We start from the raw sequence: 23,364 nt of genomic DNA on the forward strand, positions 1-23,364 counted from the left end.
GATCAACGGTTGGCCGTCCGTCGCGCCGCAGCACGTTCTTGCGCTAGCTATACGTTACAAACAAAGTTTTGGAAAAACATAAAAAAAGAACTGGGCTAAAAAACTGGGGCATGGTGTTCTCGCGGTCCCACTACAAAAACCGGCCGAAACCGGGAATGGGCCCAGCCCACATACGAGCAAGGCGCGCGTTAGCTCCTGTGAGTGGGGAATAGAACGACTGGGCGAGGAATAGACGCGCCCGAACCACGCACGCTTGAACTTTGAAAGCCGTCGACCATCTGCCTGCCCTCTGCGCAGCCCAGTAGCTCAAAAAAAAATAAAAAAAATAAACCCTAGCACCCCGGTTCCTTCGGAGATGCCGTCGCCGTCGCCGTCGGGGCCGCCGGTGCTGCCAATCTCGGAGCACGAGGACGAAATCGTGGCCGCCGTGGAGGCGAACCCGGTGATCGTGGTTATCGGCGAGACCGGCTCCGGCAAGAGCACCCAGCTCTCCCAGATCCTCCACCGTCGAGGTTACACCCGCCGCGGTGCTATTGCGGTCACCCAGCCCCGCCGTGTCGCGGCCGTCTCCGTCTCCAGGTGCTCCCCTCTCTCCCAAGCGTGCGCGCATAGTTAAATTTGCTAGAGTGTGGGTTAGTTGCGTGGGAAGTAGGCGCCAGGGAGGTAGGGAGCATATGGTTCTACTTCCTGATGTATCATGCTACCATATTTGTCTTCCTTGTGGGCTGCGAGGGCGCAGTTAGATCAATTGGCTGGATTGCGGAGATACCAAACTCTGATATGTTACAAATTACGAAGGAACATAATGCTCGATTGGAGTATTGTTTTGTTGCATAGAAAATACACTAAGAGCATAAACACCTAGAAGGAACTGCCCTGTATGATACCTGAAATGAGAGACTAACTTCAGTTATTTTCAGGAGGGTGGCACAAGAGCTCGGTGTCTCAATTGGGGAAGAAGTTGGTTATGCTATTCGGTTTGAAGACCGAACTTCAGAAAAGACTAAGATCAAGTGAGCTTCAGAAAGCTTCAATTCTCTAGTAACTTATGTATTATGTCCTGAGTTCTTGGATTGAATATTTTGAATCAATTCGTAGGTACCTCACAGATGGTGTTCTTCTGCGTGAAAGCCTGTCAAATCCTGAGTTGAAGCAATACTCAGTAATTATCTTGGACGAAGCTCATGAACGTAGCTTGAACACGTATGGTCATCTTTATGTTACACAGATTTACAGGAATCTTTATCAAAATTTAGAGTGTTTTTAATCAAGTTTTGACATATACTTCTGCAGCATGTTCCTAAACCTTAATTCTAGCATTTCTTATTTATTACCCCCTCTGTCTCAAAATGTAAGACCTCTTTTGACACTATGATAGTGTCAAAAAACATCTTACATTTTGAGACAGAGGAAGTACTATAGAGGCCTTATTACTATAATATAATCTCTCAAGTTAAAAAGCGTAAGCTTATCGTAAAAAATATGCCATGAAGGCATGCATTATTCAATAGTCTATAATCTCTGTTGACAGCATAGTTTTATCTAAGATTCATTATATGAGTGTTGTACTTTTCTGTGGCCATCCAATTTTTTAAGTGATAGCCATCACTACCCAGCACAACTTATATTTTATTGAACTACAGTTCGCCAAGCTCTAGCATAAATGCATAGCACAATAGAGTAAGAACTTTGAAGCTATCAAACTAGTAGGATGACCAAATACTGTTATTTTGGCATCTCTTATCATATTGTGTATCGAGTTTGAACATATGTAACCTATACCAGCAATTTGACTTCTCTGTCCAATTTATAATCTGAGTTGTGAACTTGGGTTAAAATGAACTTTGTACTATCCTATTTGATGCCTTCTTTCTTTACTAGTAGGAATTTAGTGCACAATACATACCAAATAATTAATTAACCACTCACTAATATATGTTTTCAAATACTCCTCCGTCCTATACTAATTGATGCTCAAACGGATGTATCTAGACATATTTCAGTGCTAGATACATCCGTTTGAGCGCAAATTAATATGGGACGGAGGAAGTAATATATAACACATTACCTAAATTGTAATTTTCTCTAGTAGTACATGCTTGCTTGGTTACTCTTTAGATGAGATGGCCTCTGACTGCAAACATAAAGTAACTTCTAGCTCTTGGATGCATATGTTGATGTTGTACCGAAGTAGAGTTACTTGGGTTCTAGGTGTGAGAGGCTTTAGGGAAAGTTTGCCACTGGCATGCTATTGCTGGTTTGTTAATACGTAGAAGGTAATCGGGAAGACTGACAATTTAAACATTAGGATAACAACTGAAAGAGGGAACACATGGATTAGGATAGCAACTGGAAGAGTCACACTTAAATACTTAATGGTCAATGCTGATAATCACATATTCACACTCGTTGTTCTGCATGAGTTGATACTATTCTATCTTTACCCAGACTTTCTGCAGCGTAGCTAAACAGATTCAAAGGTTACATGAGAGAATAAGAAAATGGATTCAAACTTCCGATAACATACTCATCAGGACCAGCTAACTGGTTGTGGGAACCTGTGGATGTAATCTAGCTACCATAGTCTTGAAATGATAGTATTTTCTTCCTTCGTTTTAGAGTGGCGTTGATTGTGAACTTATCTGTAGTGGCTCATTTTGATTTTTTTGTTACAGTGATATCCTTTTAGGTTTAATGAAAAGATTGATCAAACATCGAGCTTCAGATTTGAAAGTTCTCATCACTTCGGCGACTCTTGATGGTTTGAAAGTGTCAAATTTCTTCTCAGGATGTCCTGTGTTGAACATCCCTGGAACTATATTCCCTGTGGAGAAGTTTTACAGCACAGATCGTCCAACAAATTATATTGAATCTTCTCTCAGAACAGCTATAGGTACGGATAATTTTTTGTTTGTGTAACTACTGCAGTTATAAACTTCTACAATAGAATGCCAATATGTTTCTGGTGCTTCCTAAGTAGACAAATAGCTATATGTATTTATCACTTTTCTATTACATCAATCAGAAATTGATTCATTGTCAGCAGACCTAAGATTTTTATCTAATGTCATGAATGGTTTCATATGTGCCAACGAGAGGGCATTTGGATTTATAGTGGTATGAGGGTAACAGGTCAGTACCCCTTGAGCTGCTGTTGGATACTGCGTTGGTCAAATTGGCTGGTAGAGACGAAAAAGTGTAGGGGCAGAGCCATTTCCTTTTATTATTTTAAGACTTCAAGGCACTTGGTCGTAATACAAAAATGCAGTTAACTCTATCATTCTAACAGAAAAGCACAATTTGCAAATCCAACTGAATCCAAGTGCACCTAACAAACTTCTGTTGTTTAGGTTGCTAGAAACCTCAGTGAGAGTAGGCTTATCTCCATTCGTGTTCTCTGTTGCTAGGTAGATACCACTGTGAGATTGGTGTGTGTTTTCCTTTTCGTTTCCAGTCTGCAGTGGCTGCTGTCTTGTATGGACTCAGTGCTCTCTTCTTAAAGATAAGATGTGCAAAGCTTTTGCATGTTCTCTAAAATAGACCATTTTTTCACTTTGGCTGTTTCTACTGATGGTTTATCCCTGCAAACTGGCTTAACTTTAACCACTTATAAGTCGATGAATGAAGTCACATTGTTTATCAAGAATATCCATTTGAGCCATTAATGTATGGTATATCGTACATCATTTCATGTGTTTTTATATAATATACTATCCAACAAAGTGCTCTTGTTATTTGGAAAAGGTAAAGAAAATAAAATGTTTGCTCTCATGAGGATTTGATCATCTAGGATGACTCCATCCCTTTCATAGTTGTTCGTCTGATTTTGACATATCCATTGGTGATTGGTTCAACATCTGATGAGAATATTCCCTTAAGTAGTAGCACTTTGTCCCTGATGAGTAGGTCCTGTACACCCCACCAAACACTAGGATACCCACATATCCCAGACCACTGACATATCCCCTCCCCGCTGTTGATTCTGCCACCGTACTGGCTGCAATTTGCCTCCCTTGTCGTCTTGTTGCCATCGTGTGGCTGTCACTGTCTTTGATGAAAAGGGAGGTGGTGCAAGTGTGGGGTTGTGGTGGTGTGAGCTGCTATGTCAAAAAGAGCAGCCTTGGGAGGGTCATGTACTACTGGTTGCTGGGCCATTCCCTCGGCTCTTATCCATTTGACACTATAATTTTGAAGGGCATTGACAGGAAGGCGTATACAAACTACAGGTTTGCCAGCTAACAGCCTGCATGCCTTTTGGTGGCATGGAAATTATTTGATGCATGCATAAATACGATCAGAGAGTAATGTTTATATTGTATGACTAATTATTGGTGGAAACTAACATAGATTATAGGGAAGTCATATAATTATGTCTCTAGGCTTTGTTTAAAGTTTTGGCCCTGATGATTTATATAATTATGGGAGATCTTATTTTCAGTAATAATGCCCATAGACTTTTCTCCAACAGATATACATGTTAAGGAAGCTCCTGGGGATGTATTAATATTTATGACAGGAAAGGTCAGTATCTCAAAATTGGCCACTGTTTATGCTCTTATATGCAACTTTGAAGGACATTATGTGGTCTTTGACACTAAGGAAAGACCTTGACTTGTTTCTTAGCAGATTTAATTGCAGAGTTTATATTAGTTTGTCCTCTTTTCTTGCATTGTTAGTGTATCTATATCTATCTATACCTACTAATAATGTCATTAGTGCTTCTGCCCGTCCGCCTCAATAATTTTGCAAAAAAGTCCTTGTGTTTTTGGTAATACAGAGAATCCCAGTTTGTCCTTAAGGTCAAAACAATTACTTGAGATGGTTTTAATGCCTAATACCACTTGGCCCTAATTTATGACCAAATTACAAATTATTCTTATAAGAGAATAAAATATTCCCTGTGTTTTTGGTAATACAGAGAGTCCCAGTTTGTCCTTAAGGTCAAAACAATTACTTGAGATGGTTTTAATGCCTAATACCACTTGGCCCTAATTTGTGACCAAATTACAAATTATTCTTATAAGAGAATAAAATATTTTCTCTTGATTATCTTAACTGATTCCTTTTTTAATTTTGATACTGTATTTTATTCCTCCTGTCTACAGTGACTGATAATTTTAATTTTGGAATAGCTTTAGAACTTTCATATGTTGTCATTGATATGGTTTTAAAATGTCTGGAAGTATTTTGCATAACTTTGTTCATGAAGGGGCTTTGTGTTGGATGCAGAACCCTCACTATTGTTTTGTCATAGTTATACAAACTTGTTGGTACCTTTTTCAGGATGACATCGACAAGATGGTGTCAAAATTGGAGGAAAGAATTCAAAATCTCGAGGAAGGATCTTGTATGGATGCTCTTGTCCTACCACTCCATGGTTCTTTGCCACCTGAACAGCAGGCAATCAGTTAATCTCCCATTGCATATTTTTCTTCCTTAATTCTTTTACCCCAATTTTTTTCACATATCCATCTCATGAATGCTAGCTTGCTCTCAGTTTTATTTCGAAATCTTAGGGTGTGCTTTTTTCCCAGCACATGTGCAACTACAAATCACTTTAAAAAGGTCCCAATTACAAAAATTTCATGGTATGTTTTTAAATTTAACAATTAGGTTCATAGAATTCAAGTTTTGACTTTGTTTGCGGTCTACTTGAAGTACTTTGAAATTCACAGTGCACTCGCATAAGCTGAAATGAAGCAATATTTATTGCATAAATTCTCTCTTTGCTTTGCAAATTAGCCTGTGCTTTTTCTAGTTGAGGATGAGCAGCTGGTTTTCTGCATGAATAGTTGAATCTTATAATTTACATCAAGTTTTACTATTTGTAGCATTTCAATAAAACTCACTGGTATGTGTCAGTTACAAGCCTCCTGAATACCTTACTGGAACATATAATGTCAATCCATCTCAAAACCATATGGTCCTGTAGTAAGGCCTTCTGAAGATTTTTTTTTCCGAGCACATCTATCACTCCAAATCACATAAAGACCTTTCAACTAAGAGGAATATATCATGATATGTTCTTTTTGTAGAATTTAGCTATAAGTTCCTGGAACTTAAGTTTGACTTTGTTTTGGGGTCTGTACGAAGTACTTTAAAACTGACAATTTGGCATAAGTTTGATTTATTTCGTAAAGTTTTCCTAGTTTGCTTATAAAAATTGTATATACTCTTTTATTTGACTATGAGAAGCTGATTCATCTTTCACTCATGATCATATGCTTTTAGAATGTTGCATTGCATTGCCTTGCTTTGCAATTGTTTCTTAGCGATCAATTATTGCTACTTGATAGTGTATTTTGTTTTGTGAACCTTTCTGTTGTTATCTTTGAGCTATCATATTGCTACAATATTACCTATTTAAGGTTTTGTGTTAACTATGCACATGATCTTGCTCTCTTACCTCTTTGCTTAGCAGCATCCATTTGTTTTATGTATGTTTGGTTTGATTTCACTTTGGTCGTAAGCATTTGATACCTATAGAATTCTTGCTGATCTGTTGAGTTTTATTTATAGGTTCGGGTGTTCTCTCCAGCACCTCCAAATTGTCGACGGTTCATTGTTGCAACAAATGTAGCTGAAACTTCGTTAACTGTAGATGGTGTTGTGTAAGCAAGTAAACATTATCAATTAAAGTGCACATACGTCCAGTTTCCATCTCCATACTCTTGTTTTTATATTTAGTTTTGATTACCGAAATGTTGTGTTTCTAAATTAGGGAATCTATATCGACTTCGCGGTTTTGTAGAAAATATAATCAATCAAATACCATTATTTTACGGACTAGTGTATCACTGCATCCTGTTTATCTCCGACACTAGCTTACTTGAATTCTGTAGAAGATTGATTTGTAAAATGTAGATGGCATACTTTTGCCTGTTATGCCATGAATTTCCATCTAACTTGCACAACTTTCATTTGACAGCGCTAGTTACACATGTGAATTCATGATTCATGCATTGTATTGCATCCTGAGGTGTTAGTGCTATGGTTAATAGATTATATATATCACCAAGATAAACATTAAAACTGTCTTATCAATTGTTAAGAACTGATGAGATCCAGTTATCAACTTCAGTATATTTTAATGATTATATCAATAACGAATTATCTGTATTATAATCATGGTGTTACTTTGGATGAATGAGATGCTTTTGATTTGTTTTTTTTTCTCTCATGCTAAAATGCTGATGCAGCAGCAACTACCCAACTGAAACCGGACTATTAAAATTTGCAATATTTTCTGTATCTAGCTGAGTACTCAAATGTCCTGCAATTTTTATGTTCCCGGAGAGGCATTTTATTAATAGTGCTATATCTTATTTCACCAGGTTTGTGGTTGATTGTGGTTATGTAAAGCAACGTCAGTATAATCCGTCAACTGGAATGTATTCACTTGATGTAGTTGAGATTAGCAGGTAAATAGTAATGGGATATGCACTCTGGTTGTCTGTCTGCATCTTATCCAGACTACTTTCGTTCACAGATGTCTAGCTACTGTCTCAAGTTTTTTGTCTAGCTTTAATACACACAATATGAATCACTGATTTTTTTCATGAATTACTAGAGTGCAAGCTGACCAGCGAGCTGGACGAGCTGGAAGAACTCGGCCTGGCAAGTGTTATAGATTATACCCAAGTTCCATCTACCAAAAGGAGTTTCTCGAGGCTACAATTCCTGAAATTCAACGAACCTCCCTTGCTGGAAGTGTTCTGTATCTGAAATCATTAAATCTTCCTGATATCGACATTCTAAAGTTTGATTTCCTTGACCCACCATCACGTAAGATAAGATTCAGAATCTTTTATTCATAGTAATCCTTCTGCGCTCACTTTGTAAAGCTAATTTTCATCTAATTAAGTACTATGTGTGGTAACCTAAGCAGCTGCGGGCTAGTCTTTGTTCAGGCATGTCATAACTTAGTCACCTTTCTTGTGCTGCTGGGTCCAGCCTTGACTATAGAATTTAGTGTGCCGCATCATGTTTGGTCAGCCCAATGACACTAGTTTTGTGGTGCACGAGCCTAACAGGAACGCCGATATAAAAGTTCTTAAAAAAGTAATTGTGCATAGGTCAGTTAGATGCTGTTTGCACTTACCATTTTCTTCGTGAGTTTATCATATTGTATTTCCTGAAATTGCCTACCACTGTCATTAGCTGCTTGGTGTCACTTGTCAGGAATCTGTGACTCCAAAGACCCTCATGGAAACCCCAATTATTTTTGTCCGTAGTGATCCAGGTGGATAAAATTTAGGATTATCTTCTGTCTCCCTATTAATGGACCAATGCTTATGACCTGCAGGTGAATCATTAGAAGATGCTTTGAGGCAGTTATACCTCATTGATGCAATTGATGAAAGTGGGCAAATAACAGATGTTGGACGCCTTATGGCAGGTATAAGTTTGAGCGTGAAATCAATTGTTATTCAAACCTATCTTGAATGATGTCTGTAGGAAAATTGCTATTATACCAAACCGCAAGCAGCTCTGGGTGGCTGGGTTTTGTGTGTGTGTGTGCGGGGGTGGGGTGGAGTTACACCTATGCCCATTTGAAGCTGGGGCATTACCAAAAAATCACCTACAGAATTGAGATCAGGCAAATGAATACTCATTGTAAAGCACCTTTTGAGATCGACACGAGCTGTTCATGTGAACAGTACGCATGGGTACTGTACTACTGTTGCTCATGAATTCTTCGTGCAGCAGTCCTCCATGTGTTGACATTTTGTTGAGGAATGCTCTTGTATTCCCCCGAATCCACCCTTTTGTGTGGTACACCTATATGCATGGATTGAACTACACACCTGCTATGATGCCCTATCACTAGTTTTAAGTGCTAGATAATAAATTGTCCTCTTTGCTGTAAATCTTACTGTCCAGGTATTGTATCACATAATTATCGAACTATATGTGGTACTCTTAGGTAAATTGTTCCTATGCACTTAGTATGCTGAAGTGAATTATAGCATACTGTAACAGTATCCTGCATGGATATCACCATAATAACCACGCAAAGATTTTATAGTCAGGAGGGGACCAGTCTGCTGGTAGAGTTGATATTAGTAATGAGCATGGAGGATTTCTGTGAAGTACTCCCTCCGTTTTTATTTACTCCGCATATTAGTTTTGGTCAAAGTCAAGCTTTACAAACTTTGACAAAGTTTATAGACAAAAATATTAACATATACAATAACAAATCAGTACCATTAGATTCGTTGTTGAATGTACTTCCACATCATATAGATTTGTTATGCTAAATATTTATATTCTTTTCTATAAATTTGGTCAAACTTTACAAAGTTTGACTTTAGTCAACTCTAATATGCGGAGTAAATAAAAACGGAGGGAGTAGTTAATAAAAAGTTACTATTTCATAATTTTCGCTGTGTTATTAAAAGGTTTTTGTAGGATAAGTTTATTTTGTTCTGGTAAATTTTAAATAATCTGATTTGGTTGTCTAAGTTGCATGCTGTGATTTTTTTTACAGAGCTCCCTCTTGACCCTTCGCTTTCAAGGACATTGATTGAAGCTAATGAACTGGGATGTCTGTCTCAGGCATTAACTGTTGCTGCAGTCTTGTCTGCTGAAATCACACTGCGGCAAACTAGAAGGTGACCATTTGTTTTTTTTAATGTATTTCATGTAGAATGGTCCCATTAGCCAATTGTAATGAACTTGTTACTTCTTATGTACAGCAAGGAGATGGAAGGAAAGAGAAAACGGCAACAGCTCCCTGATGGTTCTGGCTGGGGTGACCATGTACAATTGCTTCAAATATTTGAAAGCTGGGATCAAGCAGACTATGATCCAAGATGGTGCTCAGATCATGATCTACAGGTGAATGAAAATAAACTGTGATTCAAATATGATGAGAAGAAAATTTGGATGAGTGAGCCCTTAATCGCTTAAGTTTGTGAACATACATGCAATCATATCGGACCTTCTTGGAACAGTCAAGCTGTATCAAGAACTGTTGTCATTGTTATAACAACAGGAGATTAGAGGGTAGTATCATTAGTAACGTAATCACAACAATGATTCGTAGGGGGTTGTACGGCGACCTTATACCGAAGGTCGTCGTACGCCGACAAACTTGACACTTTGATGTTTTTTATAATAGGTTCGGTCGCGACCTAGGCTCCCTGAGTCATTTGAGACTCCCAGACTTGATCCTAGGGTCCCTGAGTGATTTTTGGAGCTCTAGTGCCCTCCCTTTGTTTGTATTCAAGTGAGAGTCAGTGAGGGTACATGCCCATGGGGGGCTTATATAGGCTAGGGGTCCTTGACAAGACCAAGGCCACACTTGGTGGTGGTAGGTAGGAGGTGTACATTGGTGAAAGTTGGTCGACTAGTCCATGGTGAACTAGGGAGAGAGGGAGTCCATAGCTTATGGTGGACCAGATCCTCTCATCCCTCCACCGTTGCGGGCTTCTCTCATCTTGGGCCTTCCTTGACTTCTTCTTTTTATGTTCTCCTCTCTTAGGACTTGTTGACTCGTGCTAGTTGCTTGGACTTTCATTGACTTGACTTGACTTTGTTGTCAAAGACTCAAAGTCTCATGATTCAAATTATGCCCACAACTTCTATTTGAGTTTGTCAAGAGGACAAAGGGAAATGATGTTCAACAGAACTGAGGACGCTGACAGTATATGGTTTGATTCTGATGCTTTGTTTAAATGTAAGGATCGTCTAGTATTTTAAATTGAGTGAGTTACTTGAAAGCTAGGGAATTATCTCTTCATAAACAATACCATTTTGTGAGTGTGGCAATGCCTAAGCCTGTAATTCACCGCTCAACGTTTGGCCCAACTGTTCTTTGTCCTTCATTTGTTGGGCATTTTACCTAAACTTGTACTCCCTCCGTTACATAATATAAGATGTTATTACAACCAATATGTATTGGTTGTAATAACATCTTATATTATAAGCCGGAGGGAATAGTTTACTATTTACAGCTACATACATGACAATAGAAGTATGATTAAGTTGACGTGCATCTATATATTATCTTTGAAAGACTTTGCAGTCGCACTTTGTTTTGTACAAAACAAAAGGTTTCGTTCTTTATGTTGACCACCAGACTATCTTTGCAGGTACGGGGCATGAAATTCAGCAAAGATGTGAGAAATCAATTAAGTCAGATTATTCAAAAAATTGCTAAAGGTCAGTTTTCTACTTGTTATATGTTTTGTTTCTCAAAATTCATGACGAAAACTGCTCCCCTGTTTCTCCTATACCGAGACATGTCTCTCTGGTAGAGCTGCTTTTTATATAAAGAACATGTATTGCTTCAGTTTTGATTCCTAAGAATTACATTCAAATTGTAAGACAAAGCTGAAGAGTGAAGACTACTGTTATATGCTCTTAGGATTTTTTGCCTTCAGGATCACATGCACCCATTATTGGCTTCGAAACTTGTGTTCCAAAAAATCCACGCCTGTACAAGGGCATTCCCAATGCTCTTCCACCATCAGCTCTAAACCATGCAACGTTGGGTCTGAGCTGAGGTGGCAGGACAATTAGTGAAGACATAGATTAAAGTTATATCTACATGTAGATTGTATCTTGTCCCAAACTCCAATGACTTGGGAACTCATTTGCACACAAGCAGTCGATAACACCAATGGGCGCACCTAACATGTCTCAACATATGCCTTTGCAGAATTTGTGAAAAATAAGTATTACAGAAGATGGGTTCAATCCTTCTATCTTCTTTTTTTCTTGGCACTGCACTTATTGTGATATTCTTGCCAACAAAAATTGCACATGTTCGCCCCTCAAAAGAAAAATGTATACATGTTTGACATGTATTTTTCCCCCAAGTGTACAAGTACTAAAGCAAATTGCGGGTGCATATGATCTTAAGAGCATAAAATTCCAGTCAATAGATGCTTGATGCTCTCTGTAATTTGAATAATCCGTTCAGATTGTGTTGTCAAAATTCTTCTTTATAGAGTATTTGTAGGCTGTATTTTGTCTAATTTTATTTTGAAGTTAAATATAATGAGATAGCAACTAAACAGAACAGCAAATTTTGTTTGTTAAAATAGCACAGCAGATTTTGTCCGTGCATGTACATAATTAGTCTTTGTTGCCTAATGGCACTATATTTTTTGTCCTTGAATTAGGGCTTCCTATTGTTGAAATGTGAGCAGACATGTGAAGTTATTAATGTATATGCTGTCTCCTATTGAAATTTCAGCACAACACGTCAAATAATCATATTTTATGCACCAAAAGGAGATATTATGACAGCTACACCATGTTGTCTATATCAGTTGAAATATCGTGTAGATTGCTCTCCCTGAGATGCTGGAAACTGATTGGAGTATTTCCCATCCAGTTTTGACTGCATTTTGTAAGCAAACTTGCTTTGTAAAATTCAGGTCCAACAGATTTGCAAGCAAGGAGAGGACGGAAGAGTGACCCTGACTACAGAAAATTGAGGAGAGCACTTTGTGTAGGATATGGCAACCAGTTAGCTGAGAGGATGATTCATCATAATGGTTACCATACAGTTGGATACAGGACACAACTTGTGCAGGTATAACCGTGGTAGTCTGTCTGTTAGATTCAGTTAGTTTTGCAATGCTAGGGATTACAAAGTAAGGAAGACTGAAACCGGCAGTCCATGCAGAAACTAACACCTCTGTTCAAATCCTTTATACTTGCAGAGATTAATATGTAAAATCAGCAAACCGCAAGCGGTTTTTCTAAAGCTGTGATCTACTCCTTCCGTCCCATAATATAAGAGTGTTTTTGATACTAGTGTAGTATCAAAAACGCTCTTATATTATGGGACGGAGGGACTACCATTTAACTCCTTTCGACCATTTAAATCCACCACCACTGAAATCGTCCTGCACAATTAAAATTTAGAGATAGTGGAATCAAAGGTAATAATTAGTATGTCTCATTTGTGCCTGTCTTGACTTTCCTATGGAATTAGTGAAGCTGCCAGTTGCTACTTGAAGTTCATAGTTATTTCTCAGAGATGCTTAATATGTTTATTATAGGGGACATAGAGTTTGTTGTTTGTGCCATTTGGAGACCGTAGTTATGACATGCCGAATATTACTTGTGAAGAACAGTTGTGTCATGCCACAAGAATTCTAATTCATTGACATATTTAACCTCCTCTTGTGGAACTGTGCCTTTGTGTTGTTTTATCACATCGTGTAGTCTGCTACTTTAATTGTGCAACTCCACTGGCACCTTTCTAAGTACACCATTTTTGCAGGTGCATCCATCTTCTGTACTGGAAGGTGATGAATACGGGAAGCTGCCTGTGTATGTCGTCTACCACGAACTAATAAATACTACCCGCCCTTTCATGAGAAATGTTTGTGGGGTCGAGCAGACTTGGGTTAAACCAATTTTGAAGAAGCTTGAGAAACTGAACATAAACAAATTAAGGTATGAAAGCCATGTATCTGAAATGGTGATCATTCTGGTGTCATAATACAATGCTAGCTAGACAAGTAACCTTGAGTGTCTTGTTGCAGCGGCGGTTCAAGTGCGTTGACAGATTCCGGACCTCTAGAGGAGAAGCAACCAGGCTCGCCGACAAAAGCTGCAGCTGCTAAGCAATCTGACGTGGATAGTAAAATCCAGGCGGCCCGAGAGCGCTACCTTGCGCGGAAAGGCAAGAAGTGACATATTAGTGATCTTCCAGTAGTATGATTATTTTGAAGAGAGCGAAGGATGCATAGAGCGCATGAACACGAAAAGAGTAAACACATTCGGAACTGAGCTCGTAGAGTGATGTACCTTGCTCAGTTTGCTCTAGATATGGAGCTTAAAGCCCCAAAATTACCTCCGGTTATTCCAGATGTTTATAATTCCATATCTGCAGCACCTGCTATTGTGAACATTAGAGTGCACTAACACTTGTCGATGTACTGGTGCACTAGGTCGCCGAAATGTGCATCTAAGACTCCTAGATTTTCTTTACAGAAAGTACCAACTTACAAGCTGATGTGGGCTATTTTTATGGACCCCAGTAGCTAGCGAACGAGTTCGCTGGGGATGGTGGCAATTGTGAATATTTTACATGGCAATTTTAGTTGTATTGGGGTGGCAATTTTTGGAAAGAAGGAAAAATATGCGGCAAAAAAGGCAGGATTTGCCATCTCCTACTGCATGAAGTTGCCATTAAAAACGTTTGCTTGCCATCCCCTTTGAGCAAACGTTCACCGCATTCACCAATTATCATTTTTGTTTTTATTGAAAATTAGGGAGAAGCGGGCTCACCCTGAAATTGTAGGCTCTTTTCACATCCGGATATAAGAAATTCAGACGATACAACAAGCCAGGGCTCAGTTGAAAAAATCACTAAAGAAATACAACTGGTATTACCACATACATGTTATCGTTGTCTTTGTTTATTATGCTTGTCCTCTGAGATCCAATCCATTAGGGAGACGATTCTACATTATTTGGACCACTCCCGCTTAACTAGGAGGTTAGTTTATCATGGTTTCTACCTCTTTCGCTTGACCGTATCAGTGCAATTTATCATAGTTTTGACCCTTTCAGAACGTGCTTGCCTTGCCACAACGCCGTCGCTACACACATGAATAATAACTAGCAAGCTAAAACCTATCACAACCCTGAAAATAAGAAAACAAGGTGCCTTAACTTGGTTAAAAATGGAGAACATTAGAAATTAATTTTCGACTGATGAAATGCATACTTCACATATAACTAAGACAGACTGGCCTATACGTAATTTAGGTACAAGTAATATAGTCTTGTACTTATTTTCTGTAAGAGTAAATTTCCATGATATATATTTTATTTTATTTGAAAAACTTCAAAATGCAGTTTTCTTAAGCTGCTCATTTGGCACCCATATTTGGATCGGAATTCGCGGAATTCAATTGCGAATCCCGACACCAACACATTTCATAAGTCTTTTTTCCTTTTGCAATTACAATTCCAAATTCGCTCGCCCCCGACGCTCTCATTTGGCAGGAACCCTAAACCCACCGAGCTCATCTCCCCAGCGCCGCCGCCGAGGGAACCCCACCAAGCTCATCTCCCCGGCGACCTCCCGCCCCACCCCTCCTCAAATCGTACTCCCTCCACCACCAGGACCTCCCCGACCCCACGCACCGCCGCCGGCGAGGGTGGCCACGCGAAGCAGCCGGCGCTGATTAGCCGGTGTCCGACTGTACAGCCCAACAAGACCGCCAAAGATACCCAGGAGGCCGGGAGAGGCATAAACCCTAGGAAGCCCGCGGCTCTTCCCTCTCTCACCCGACAGAGCACGCCGCGACCCGCCGACCACGAGAATGAGCGCGGAGACCGACGAGACGGCGGCCGGCGGGCTCGCGGGGGAGATGGAGGTCGAGGCGTACCGCCGCCTCTTCCCCCTCGCGTTCCTCGAGCGTCACCTCCGCGAGTCCGTCCGGCCTGATGCCCGCCGCCTCGCCGAAGCCCGCCCCACCACCGTCGCGCTCGGCGCCGTCTCCTCCGCGCACGGCTCTGCCCTCGTCCGCCTCGGTGACACCGTAAGCTTCCCTTTCTCTCTCACAACCTATCTCCGGGTCCCATTGCCATATTGGCGTTGCGCGCCACCTGTTTGACGAAATGCCTTCCGTTGCCGCAGGCCATGCTCGCGTCGATCAAGCTCGAGGTGATGTCGCCCCCTGCCGAGACCCCGGACCAAGGATCAGTCGGTTCGTGTGGCCTTGCTCTTCCTTTAGTCGCTGCTGGTGCTCTAGTTTTACAGTTTGGCTAACTTCACTGTGTTTCCACAGCTGTGGAGTTTCACATGCCGCCTATCTGCTCCCCGCTTGTAAGACCAGGACGGCCAGCAGAGGCTGCGCCGGTCATCTCCAAGGCCCTGGAGGATGTCCTCATGAGGTTTTTGTTGTGGCTTGCCATTTTTTGCGTATCTTCACCTCGCTGATACAAGGGATGAATGTTTTACTGTATATTCTGCTTTCAGCAAATTGTTATGGTGTACTTTTAGATAGTGGGATATGACTACTTATGTTGGTTCATTCTTTCACATGAAATAAGGATGTCACACCTACAAGAGCACTGTTTGAAATATTCATATGATTCTCTTTTACCACAGATGTAAATGGGTCGTTTCAGATATATTTACCAGTACCACAGATTATTTCTGTGAATTGAAATCTCAGGGGTGTGATTTTACATTTCTTTCACTGCATTAAATTCAATTGATTATTTGATTGTTTCAAATGGAAGTTATAGGATAGGTATTAGTGTGCTTGCTGCTCTGGGAGATTTAAGTTTGGTTGATAGATGATCACACAAATTTTCTACCTACGGTGCTGTAACCTGTCTTTTCTCATATATGGCACTGAAATTAATTTATTGTATCCTATTTTGTAGCTCTGGGATGTTAAATTTGAAGGAGCTCTGTTTGATCAGTGGGAAGGCTTCGTGGGTAGCATATCTGGTAATAGATTTTGATGTTGTGATCGCCGGTATTCAATTATTCATAGAATCAAAGTATATCCCTGACCAGTCATCTTTAGAAGTCATCAGGACAAAATTCATGTGATAGTGAGTTGAATAAGAATGAGAAAGGCCTCCACCCTTAGTGCCTATCCAAACTTCCAAGTTTCACTGAGGATTGACGCTTACAGTAGCGCTCCTCAGTGGAGTATGATCAGCTCTGCGCAGCAACAAACAAGATAAACAGAACTCTGCACAACAGTTAAAAATGATAAACAAAACACAGCACAAAGTAAAGAAAGAAAGAGCTTATGCGTAATACCTCTGTCTCTTTGTTACTGTGCTGATGTAGTTAGAATTTGATGATGGTGGTTAATTTTAGCACCTACCTCTACATTACGAGAATTGCTTGTGTAATTTTGTGTTCATGCCTCGCATATTCATATGGTAGCACCATATATGTTGTTTCTCTAGATTGCTGCACTGGGCAAGCATGTGTGATGTGTGCTTATTCATTGTACAAACCCAATGATGAAACACAAGTTTGAGATAGCCGTCTGTTAATAAGTTCGCCAAAGAGATATGTGCTTCTTTCGTTTCTTGACACCTCTATTTTGCAGGATGTCTATTGTTTGAATGCTGATGGATCTCTGTTTGATGCTGCACTGATCTCAGTGGTGGCTGCATTTACACATTGTATGTTTAATTTACTTTCACTCTTAATTGATTTGATATCCTTCAAATATTTGTTTGACCTATAATTGGAAACATTAGTATTGGTATTCTGCTGGTGTTCACTTAATAACGTATGAACTGTAATGATTCAGTCTTCTCTTCCCATATTTTGTATATTGCAATCGCCTCTTGTAGTTAACTGAGGAAGTTTGTATACATGCTCAGATTTTAATCATACCTGACCATCATATTGTTGGTTGTTTGTACTTCATATGGTTTGGTTTATGAGTTACGGAATTTATGTAACCTTTTGAAATGTCAAACAACAAGAACCATATAAAAAACAGTGTGTCCATCATATTGTGTGTGCCGAGTTTATGTTCTAATGCGAGTAAGTTACAATGGCATGACTCATGATTGACTTTGTTTTTTAAACTAAACTGACACTGAGTCTAAATAACCTCCTCATACGGAATAGTGAGGTGATTTTATTTTATGTTTGGAATAAGTATCTTTTTGCTCCTTGGTTTGGTATATTTTTATGTGGAATTTTCAAATGAATGTGAATAATCTCGTAACTTGATTTTCTCGATCTTGGTAGTTCAGTTTTGAATTGAGGATCTGGGTGAATTATGATAATTTGTTTCTACTGCATTAAGCTTATGCTGGGTTTTGAATATGAGAATACATTTCATTTCTTGAGAGCACCGGCCTGAAGTTGTGTACACAATTCTACGATACAAATGAACCTGTCAGAGGAAACAATACTGTATTACTTAGTTACTTTCCTTCAAAGGACTTGTTGTTAACTGACGATATTTGATTTTTATTCTCACTACATGAAAATCTTGCTTAATTTTTGTTACTTCTCATTATTAATACTATGTTGCATTCACAGTGGAAATTCCCCTAGTATCTGTTGGTGATGATGGTAGAGTGTTTACTGTTGGAGGCAATGAAGGCAAAACCAAATATGAATTGGTAAACAGAGAAAAGAGGAAGCTTACTCTTGGTGACATCCCATTTCCTCTCACATGTGCACTTCACAAGGATAGTATTCTAGCGGACCCAACTGCTGAAGAGGAATCAATAATAGAGACCTCTGTGACAGTTGTTCTAGATTCTTCCGGACGCTTAGTGTCAATACAGAAACCTGGAGGTGGAGTGACGTCCATGGCAACAATTAAGGTTTGATTTCCAATCCCTTTCCCCATATATATAAAAATGAAAATATGGTTTATTTCCTGATGTATTAGTAATTTAGTATCCATCCAAGTATGACAACAATTTTAGCTGATTGGTATTGGTTTTATTTTATCACGATAACTTAATGGATGGAAGGTTCACAGTGGATGTAATGGAAGAGCTAATGACCTTTTATTTGCGCAGGCGTGCATTGGCTTGGCAAAAGAAAGAGGACAAAAGTTGAAGGAAATACTCACGGACTCCGTTGAAGCAATGGAAGTCGACCAAGCTGAATAAGTCTGTGCAAATAGTTCTAATTCAGTGGTTGTACTGCCACTGGTAGTGACATAGAAATTTTGTTGCTTTTAACTGTGGGTGCTATTTTTCTAGTGATGAACGCGAAGATATAACATTCTGTACCCTGCATATGACTTTTCGTTAGTGGCGCCGTAATTTTTGTTTGAGAACGTTCTTGATATTTATTTTCCCAGTAGCTCCTCTAGAGAGTCTAGACGTCGTTTCTGTATTTGTGTGCACCCATTGTTCAGTGGTGGTTATCTATGGTTTTGTATTTTTCGTTTTGATTTATTGGTAGTCTAATAATTTTGCTCAAGGAATGTCAATCTACTTCATTTCAGTGAAAACATGGGGAAAATGTTTTAGAGTCAGAAAGTACTTTAGCCTTTTGTTGTAGAACTCCCGAGGCTTCAGAAATACTAGTACTGTATCCGATTCATATTACTTTGTCGCTTAAACAGATGTATCTATTTCAGTGCTATATATATTCATTTGAGCGACAAGTAATATGGATCGAGGGAGTAATTGTTTTTCCTATGTCACATGAATAACTAAGAGAATATAACTATTCCCTTGTTCACCCTATTTATGGTTGGTTCTGAAAAGAGTCTGCTAGGTTCTACATTTTCGACCATTTGGAGCGATCATGTGCTTCCGGGTTCACTGACGAAAGCACTTTGGCTGACATTGACACCGAGAGACGAAAATGAGTTTAGAGACCCCAATAGTCCTAGCCGTAAAAGATGGATACATGTACCCGGGCAGTGCTGTAGCTTTATGTCAAACTTTTGTACCCGCACCAAAAGAGAACTACACAGAAGCAGAAGCATGATACATGTTGAGTGCCGACTACATTGATCAAACACATCATCCGAGAATTATCGATGTAACAACACTTGATATTTGATCCATGTTTATTCTTGGAATGGCATACACCTTGCGATCGATAACTACCAAGAACACGCAGTCACGAGAAAGCCTTGGATCACAAGTGAAGGCGACTCAATGAAATACAATCATCCACGAAACCTGTCTACTAGGTTCTACAAGTAAACCAGAAATTCCACTGGAACAGCGGGGGAGTCGCCAAATCCATCAAGCATCCTTCTTTTTCTTCGATTTCAGCATCACAAGACCGATGAATATACTTAAGAACGAAAGTAGCACCACACCGGCAAACACAGGGATGAAGATGGCGTATTCTTGAGGTAGAAAGTATTGGTGGACAAAATGGTCATCGTCAACAAATGGCTAGTTGGGAAAAGAGAAACAAAATCACCATCGATACATTAACACAGAAACATATAGAAATGAAGCATGTAATGCCCAGAAGTTACTAACCAAGATTATGACCCAGAAAGTGTAGTAGGTAAAGATGGATAAACTCGTCATGGTCAACACAAGGCCGACCGCCTTGTCTCCCATTTCCATTTCTTCAGAATTTGTAGGAACCTACTCTTGATTTGAGATACACAAATGGGTTTCCTGCATACAGGTAAATGCAAACATGGTGAGTATCCAAATAACTTCACACGGTAAGGTTCATAAAATGGAGTGTCAAGATAGTGAAACTACATCAAAATAAATAAATACTCCATAATAATACCAAAAGTCCTGGTGTACTCTGAGGTGCAACATGGTATGTAATAAACCTGAGCAACCACTCCACCGATAGAGCAATAAACTACACTAGATGCAAAATCATCAACCAGATATCTAGTGTAAGCATTAACTCGATTGTGCCATGACCAATGCCATATTATACTTTCGGCCTAAATTTAGGCGAAATATTTCTGCATTATCATATTTTGCTGAACTTTTGACGACTAATGGACGCAATACTAGGTAAATCTCATATTGCAAATACGACAACTGGGGAACTCAGCCTGAATTCAGTAAGCAACCAACCAACAAGCATTGCATTTCAATGTTGCAGCAAGTAAAACTTGCTCACTGAATTCCTAAGCACCAACCAAATAGAGTTCAAGGTGTCACATGTCATTTGGGACAACCGAAATACAGAGCTATTATTTTCAGGGCGGTGAAGAAGCAACAAAGTCATGAAGTCAACAAGTACGCAGATAAATCATCTCCACCGACCACTGCTAGTCCTGCAAACTTCTTACATGAAGAACACAAAAACCTTGTACAATGAAACTTGTTTGATGCTTACATATATTCAGTATACCAAAAAATAGCTGCCAACAGAACACCTTTCTTTTGAAATGGATTAACAGAACACCTTTCATCGGCTAGATCATGCTTTGTTATGGGCAGTGGTGCTACTACAATAACTAAGATTTTGCTGTCCCTTTTTCAAGAATATAAGAATTTTCTAACGACATGGAGTCACATTACACATGATGCATCTAGGAGATACTGCAAAAGGTAATTCATCCTTTGTTGAATTTCAATGATATGCGAGATTTCACTGTTGATGGTAACACACAAGGTTCTGCAGTTCTTCCGCTTCATTACAAGAGGTAGACCCGTAGATCCACAAGTATGGTTCTTGATTTTGATTAGCGCAAATTATATGGAGTTACTACAGTTCAAATAACGTCCTGTCATCGATTTGTATTTTGGTCTAATCGTTTCTGAAGTAGTAGCTACACAAGCACCGCTGAGCAAGAACACAGTATACAGAGATCCCCAACAAATTCAAAAGCAGGCAGGTGAAATCAACCAATGGCTCCACAATGAAGCAGCGAACTCAAAAGTGATATGTATTATTACGTAGTGAACTTAACTCTTGCGTCCATAAATGTCAAACCTTTAGGAGAAAATTCGAGCTATTTAATGGGTAAAAGGGAATAATCTCTTCCATCATTTCCTATTTAGACCTTCTGTTTCTACCTTTGTGTCTTTTAAAATAAGATTAAAGCATGGACTGCCAGAGGCAACAGGTGACCAAATTGGCAACATAGGTGATCAGAAATGAAATAGATGCACGTTTCTTTCAATATCATATACATTGTACTCTACGGCTGTATGTGTAAATACAAGATAAAATGATAGATAGATATTTTGTCTGGATGCTTGTATAATAACCGAACAAGAGCATCAGCATGAAATAGAGGATATAAAAAAACCCCACCATTCTAGTTACTTGTTTATCTGATTTGTTCTAACAACCCAAGCATAACCGCAAGCACCTAGTGGTCCTGCTAAAGATAACACACTGAAGCAAGTGCTCTCTCAGTGAATGGGGTCAAGGAGGACATGCAAATAATTTGTCTAAATTACGCATCACATATTATAGGAATAGAGTTAATCAGATCTAAGAATGCTTCAGTCATGTATGCGCTACACACTTGGTTCATGGTCCTCATACAAAAGCTACCAAAGACTGGAAAAAAGACAGAGGGCCTAACACGGGAATGGAGAATGGGTTCATTCTCGACCATCCAGTAAACAAATTCGCGTCAAACTGAACGCTTTGGAACATGTTACAAATTTGATATGGACACAATAATCAAGCTTGTGGTATGTCATGTGCAAGTATGCATTATATCCCAGTCATGCATCCTGAGCAACATCTTACATACAAGATGGCATTACTTTTTTTCTTGCATTCAAATACTACGGAGGAAGGAGACATTTCAATCTTTCTGTGTCTCTTGACTTTTAAGTCTGAACACACCTCAGTATATGCACCAAGTTCAAGACAAGAGAAACAATATGTGGTAAATAAAGCAGAACAGAAATTAACTGGCAACAAACTGAATTCTACTATTTCTTTGATAGGAGAGTGTTCGCTATCTGAGTTGCTAGTTTCTACATTTTGTAAAAAGCAAAGACGATTGGAATTGATTTTTTCAATCACGAAGTCGGATGAACAGCCTTATGTCCGTTGTCACAGAAATTAACTAATCCCAAGCAGATCAGGTACTCGCCTTGCTCCCAATTGGCCCCTGCAATCAGAGAAGAGCCTCGTGCTCTGGCTCAAGCCACCGCCGCCGCGAGCGCACACAGCCAGCTCATGCTCTGCCTCGTGCTCAGGGCCAAGCCACGCACATCAAAACGCCGCCCGGTCGCGCGCATCGGGACGCCGCCCCGAGCCTCACCTAGCCCGCCCGAATCGCCCTTACGCCGCCCCCGCAGCGCCGTTCCAGCAGAGGCGAGAGAGGTGAGGAGAGAGGGGAAAAGGGACAGAGGGGACACGCACCTACGCCCTGCCGCAGCCGTCGCCCTTCAACCGCCGTCGCCGGAGCGCCACGATCTAGCCGACGCCGCACGGGACAGGGAAGAACGAGGGATGGAGAGAAACCAAACAGGCAAACTTTGCCTGGAGTCCGATCACGAACGTCCGTAGATAATCCGACGGAGCCGGATCCTGCATCTGTTTGGCCAACTTGTCAACCATACAAGTCCTCCGTCTATCAACTATAGCTGGCCAAACGGGCCGGCCCGGCCCGGCCCATCTTAATCGTGCCTGGCACTGCCCGGCCCGCCGAGGCACGATTATTATACCGGCCGTGCCGTGCCAGCCTGCATGCTGCAGCCTGCAGCCTAGGCACGACCCATATGCTAATCGGGCCAGCCCACCGGCACGCTAGGCCCGCTAATCTGCCTCCTATTTTGCGCACTGGACGTCTTTTAGCCTATTTTTACCTGTTGGGCCACATTAGGATACTAAAAAAATAAAAAAAAATCGGGCCGTGCCGTGCCGGCCCGCGTGCTCGGCCTTCAGGCCCAGGCACGGCCCCTGGCGTGCCGCGTGTCGGGCCTGGCCCGTTTAGCACGTGTCGTGCCGTGCCGGCCGTGCTA

General features: G+C 40.2%; 3 protein-coding genes across 3 annotated transcripts; 2 read left to right on the top strand and 1 right to left on the bottom strand.

The window, feature by feature from the left end:
- The first annotated feature begins 241 nt into the window (after positions 1-241).
- Positions 242-13,990, top strand: LOC109757866 (probable pre-mRNA-splicing factor ATP-dependent RNA helicase DEAH4). The gene is made up of 16 exons (XM_040387832.3): positions 242-579; positions 921-1,013; positions 1,099-1,203; positions 2,676-2,893; positions 4,469-4,521; positions 5,284-5,400; positions 6,520-6,611; positions 7,335-7,421; positions 7,571-7,785; positions 8,306-8,398; positions 9,491-9,614; positions 9,699-9,840; positions 11,097-11,166; positions 12,390-12,547; positions 13,244-13,419; positions 13,509-13,990. Exons 1-16 carry the CDS (start codon positions 356-358, stop codon positions 13,657-13,659), a joined length of 2,118 nt encoding a protein of 705 aa, XP_040243766.2. The 5' UTR covers positions 242-355; the 3' UTR covers positions 13,660-13,990.
- Positions 13,991-14,939: 949 nt separating this feature from the next.
- Positions 14,940-18,941, top strand: LOC109757901 (uncharacterized). The gene is made up of 7 exons (XM_020316749.4): positions 14,940-15,518; positions 15,617-15,686; positions 15,768-15,873; positions 16,372-16,438; positions 17,058-17,133; positions 18,011-18,300; positions 18,502-18,941. The coding sequence occupies exons 1-7, from the start codon at positions 15,300-15,302 to the stop codon at positions 18,592-18,594; spliced, it is 921 nt and encodes a 306-aa protein (XP_020172338.1). The 5' UTR covers positions 14,940-15,299; the 3' UTR covers positions 18,595-18,941.
- A 531-nt stretch (positions 18,942-19,472) lies between these two features.
- LOC109757892 (dolichol-phosphate mannose synthase subunit 2) lies at positions 19,473-22,923 on the bottom strand. The gene is made up of 3 exons (XM_020316739.4): positions 22,763-22,923; positions 19,936-20,079; positions 19,473-19,845 (listed from the first exon to the last, which is right to left on the bottom strand). Exons 2-3 carry the CDS (start codon positions 20,023-20,025, stop codon positions 19,690-19,692), a joined length of 246 nt encoding a protein of 81 aa, XP_020172328.1. The 5' UTR covers positions 20,026-20,079; positions 22,763-22,923; the 3' UTR covers positions 19,473-19,689.
- Between the last annotated feature and the right edge of the window lie 441 nt (positions 22,924-23,364).

The sequence above is a fragment of the Aegilops tauschii genome, chromosome 4 (genome assembly GCF_002575655.3).
Source record: "Aegilops tauschii subsp. strangulata cultivar AL8/78 chromosome 4, Aet v6.0, whole genome shotgun sequence".
NCBI lineage: Eukaryota > Viridiplantae > Streptophyta > Magnoliopsida > Poales > Poaceae > Aegilops > Aegilops tauschii.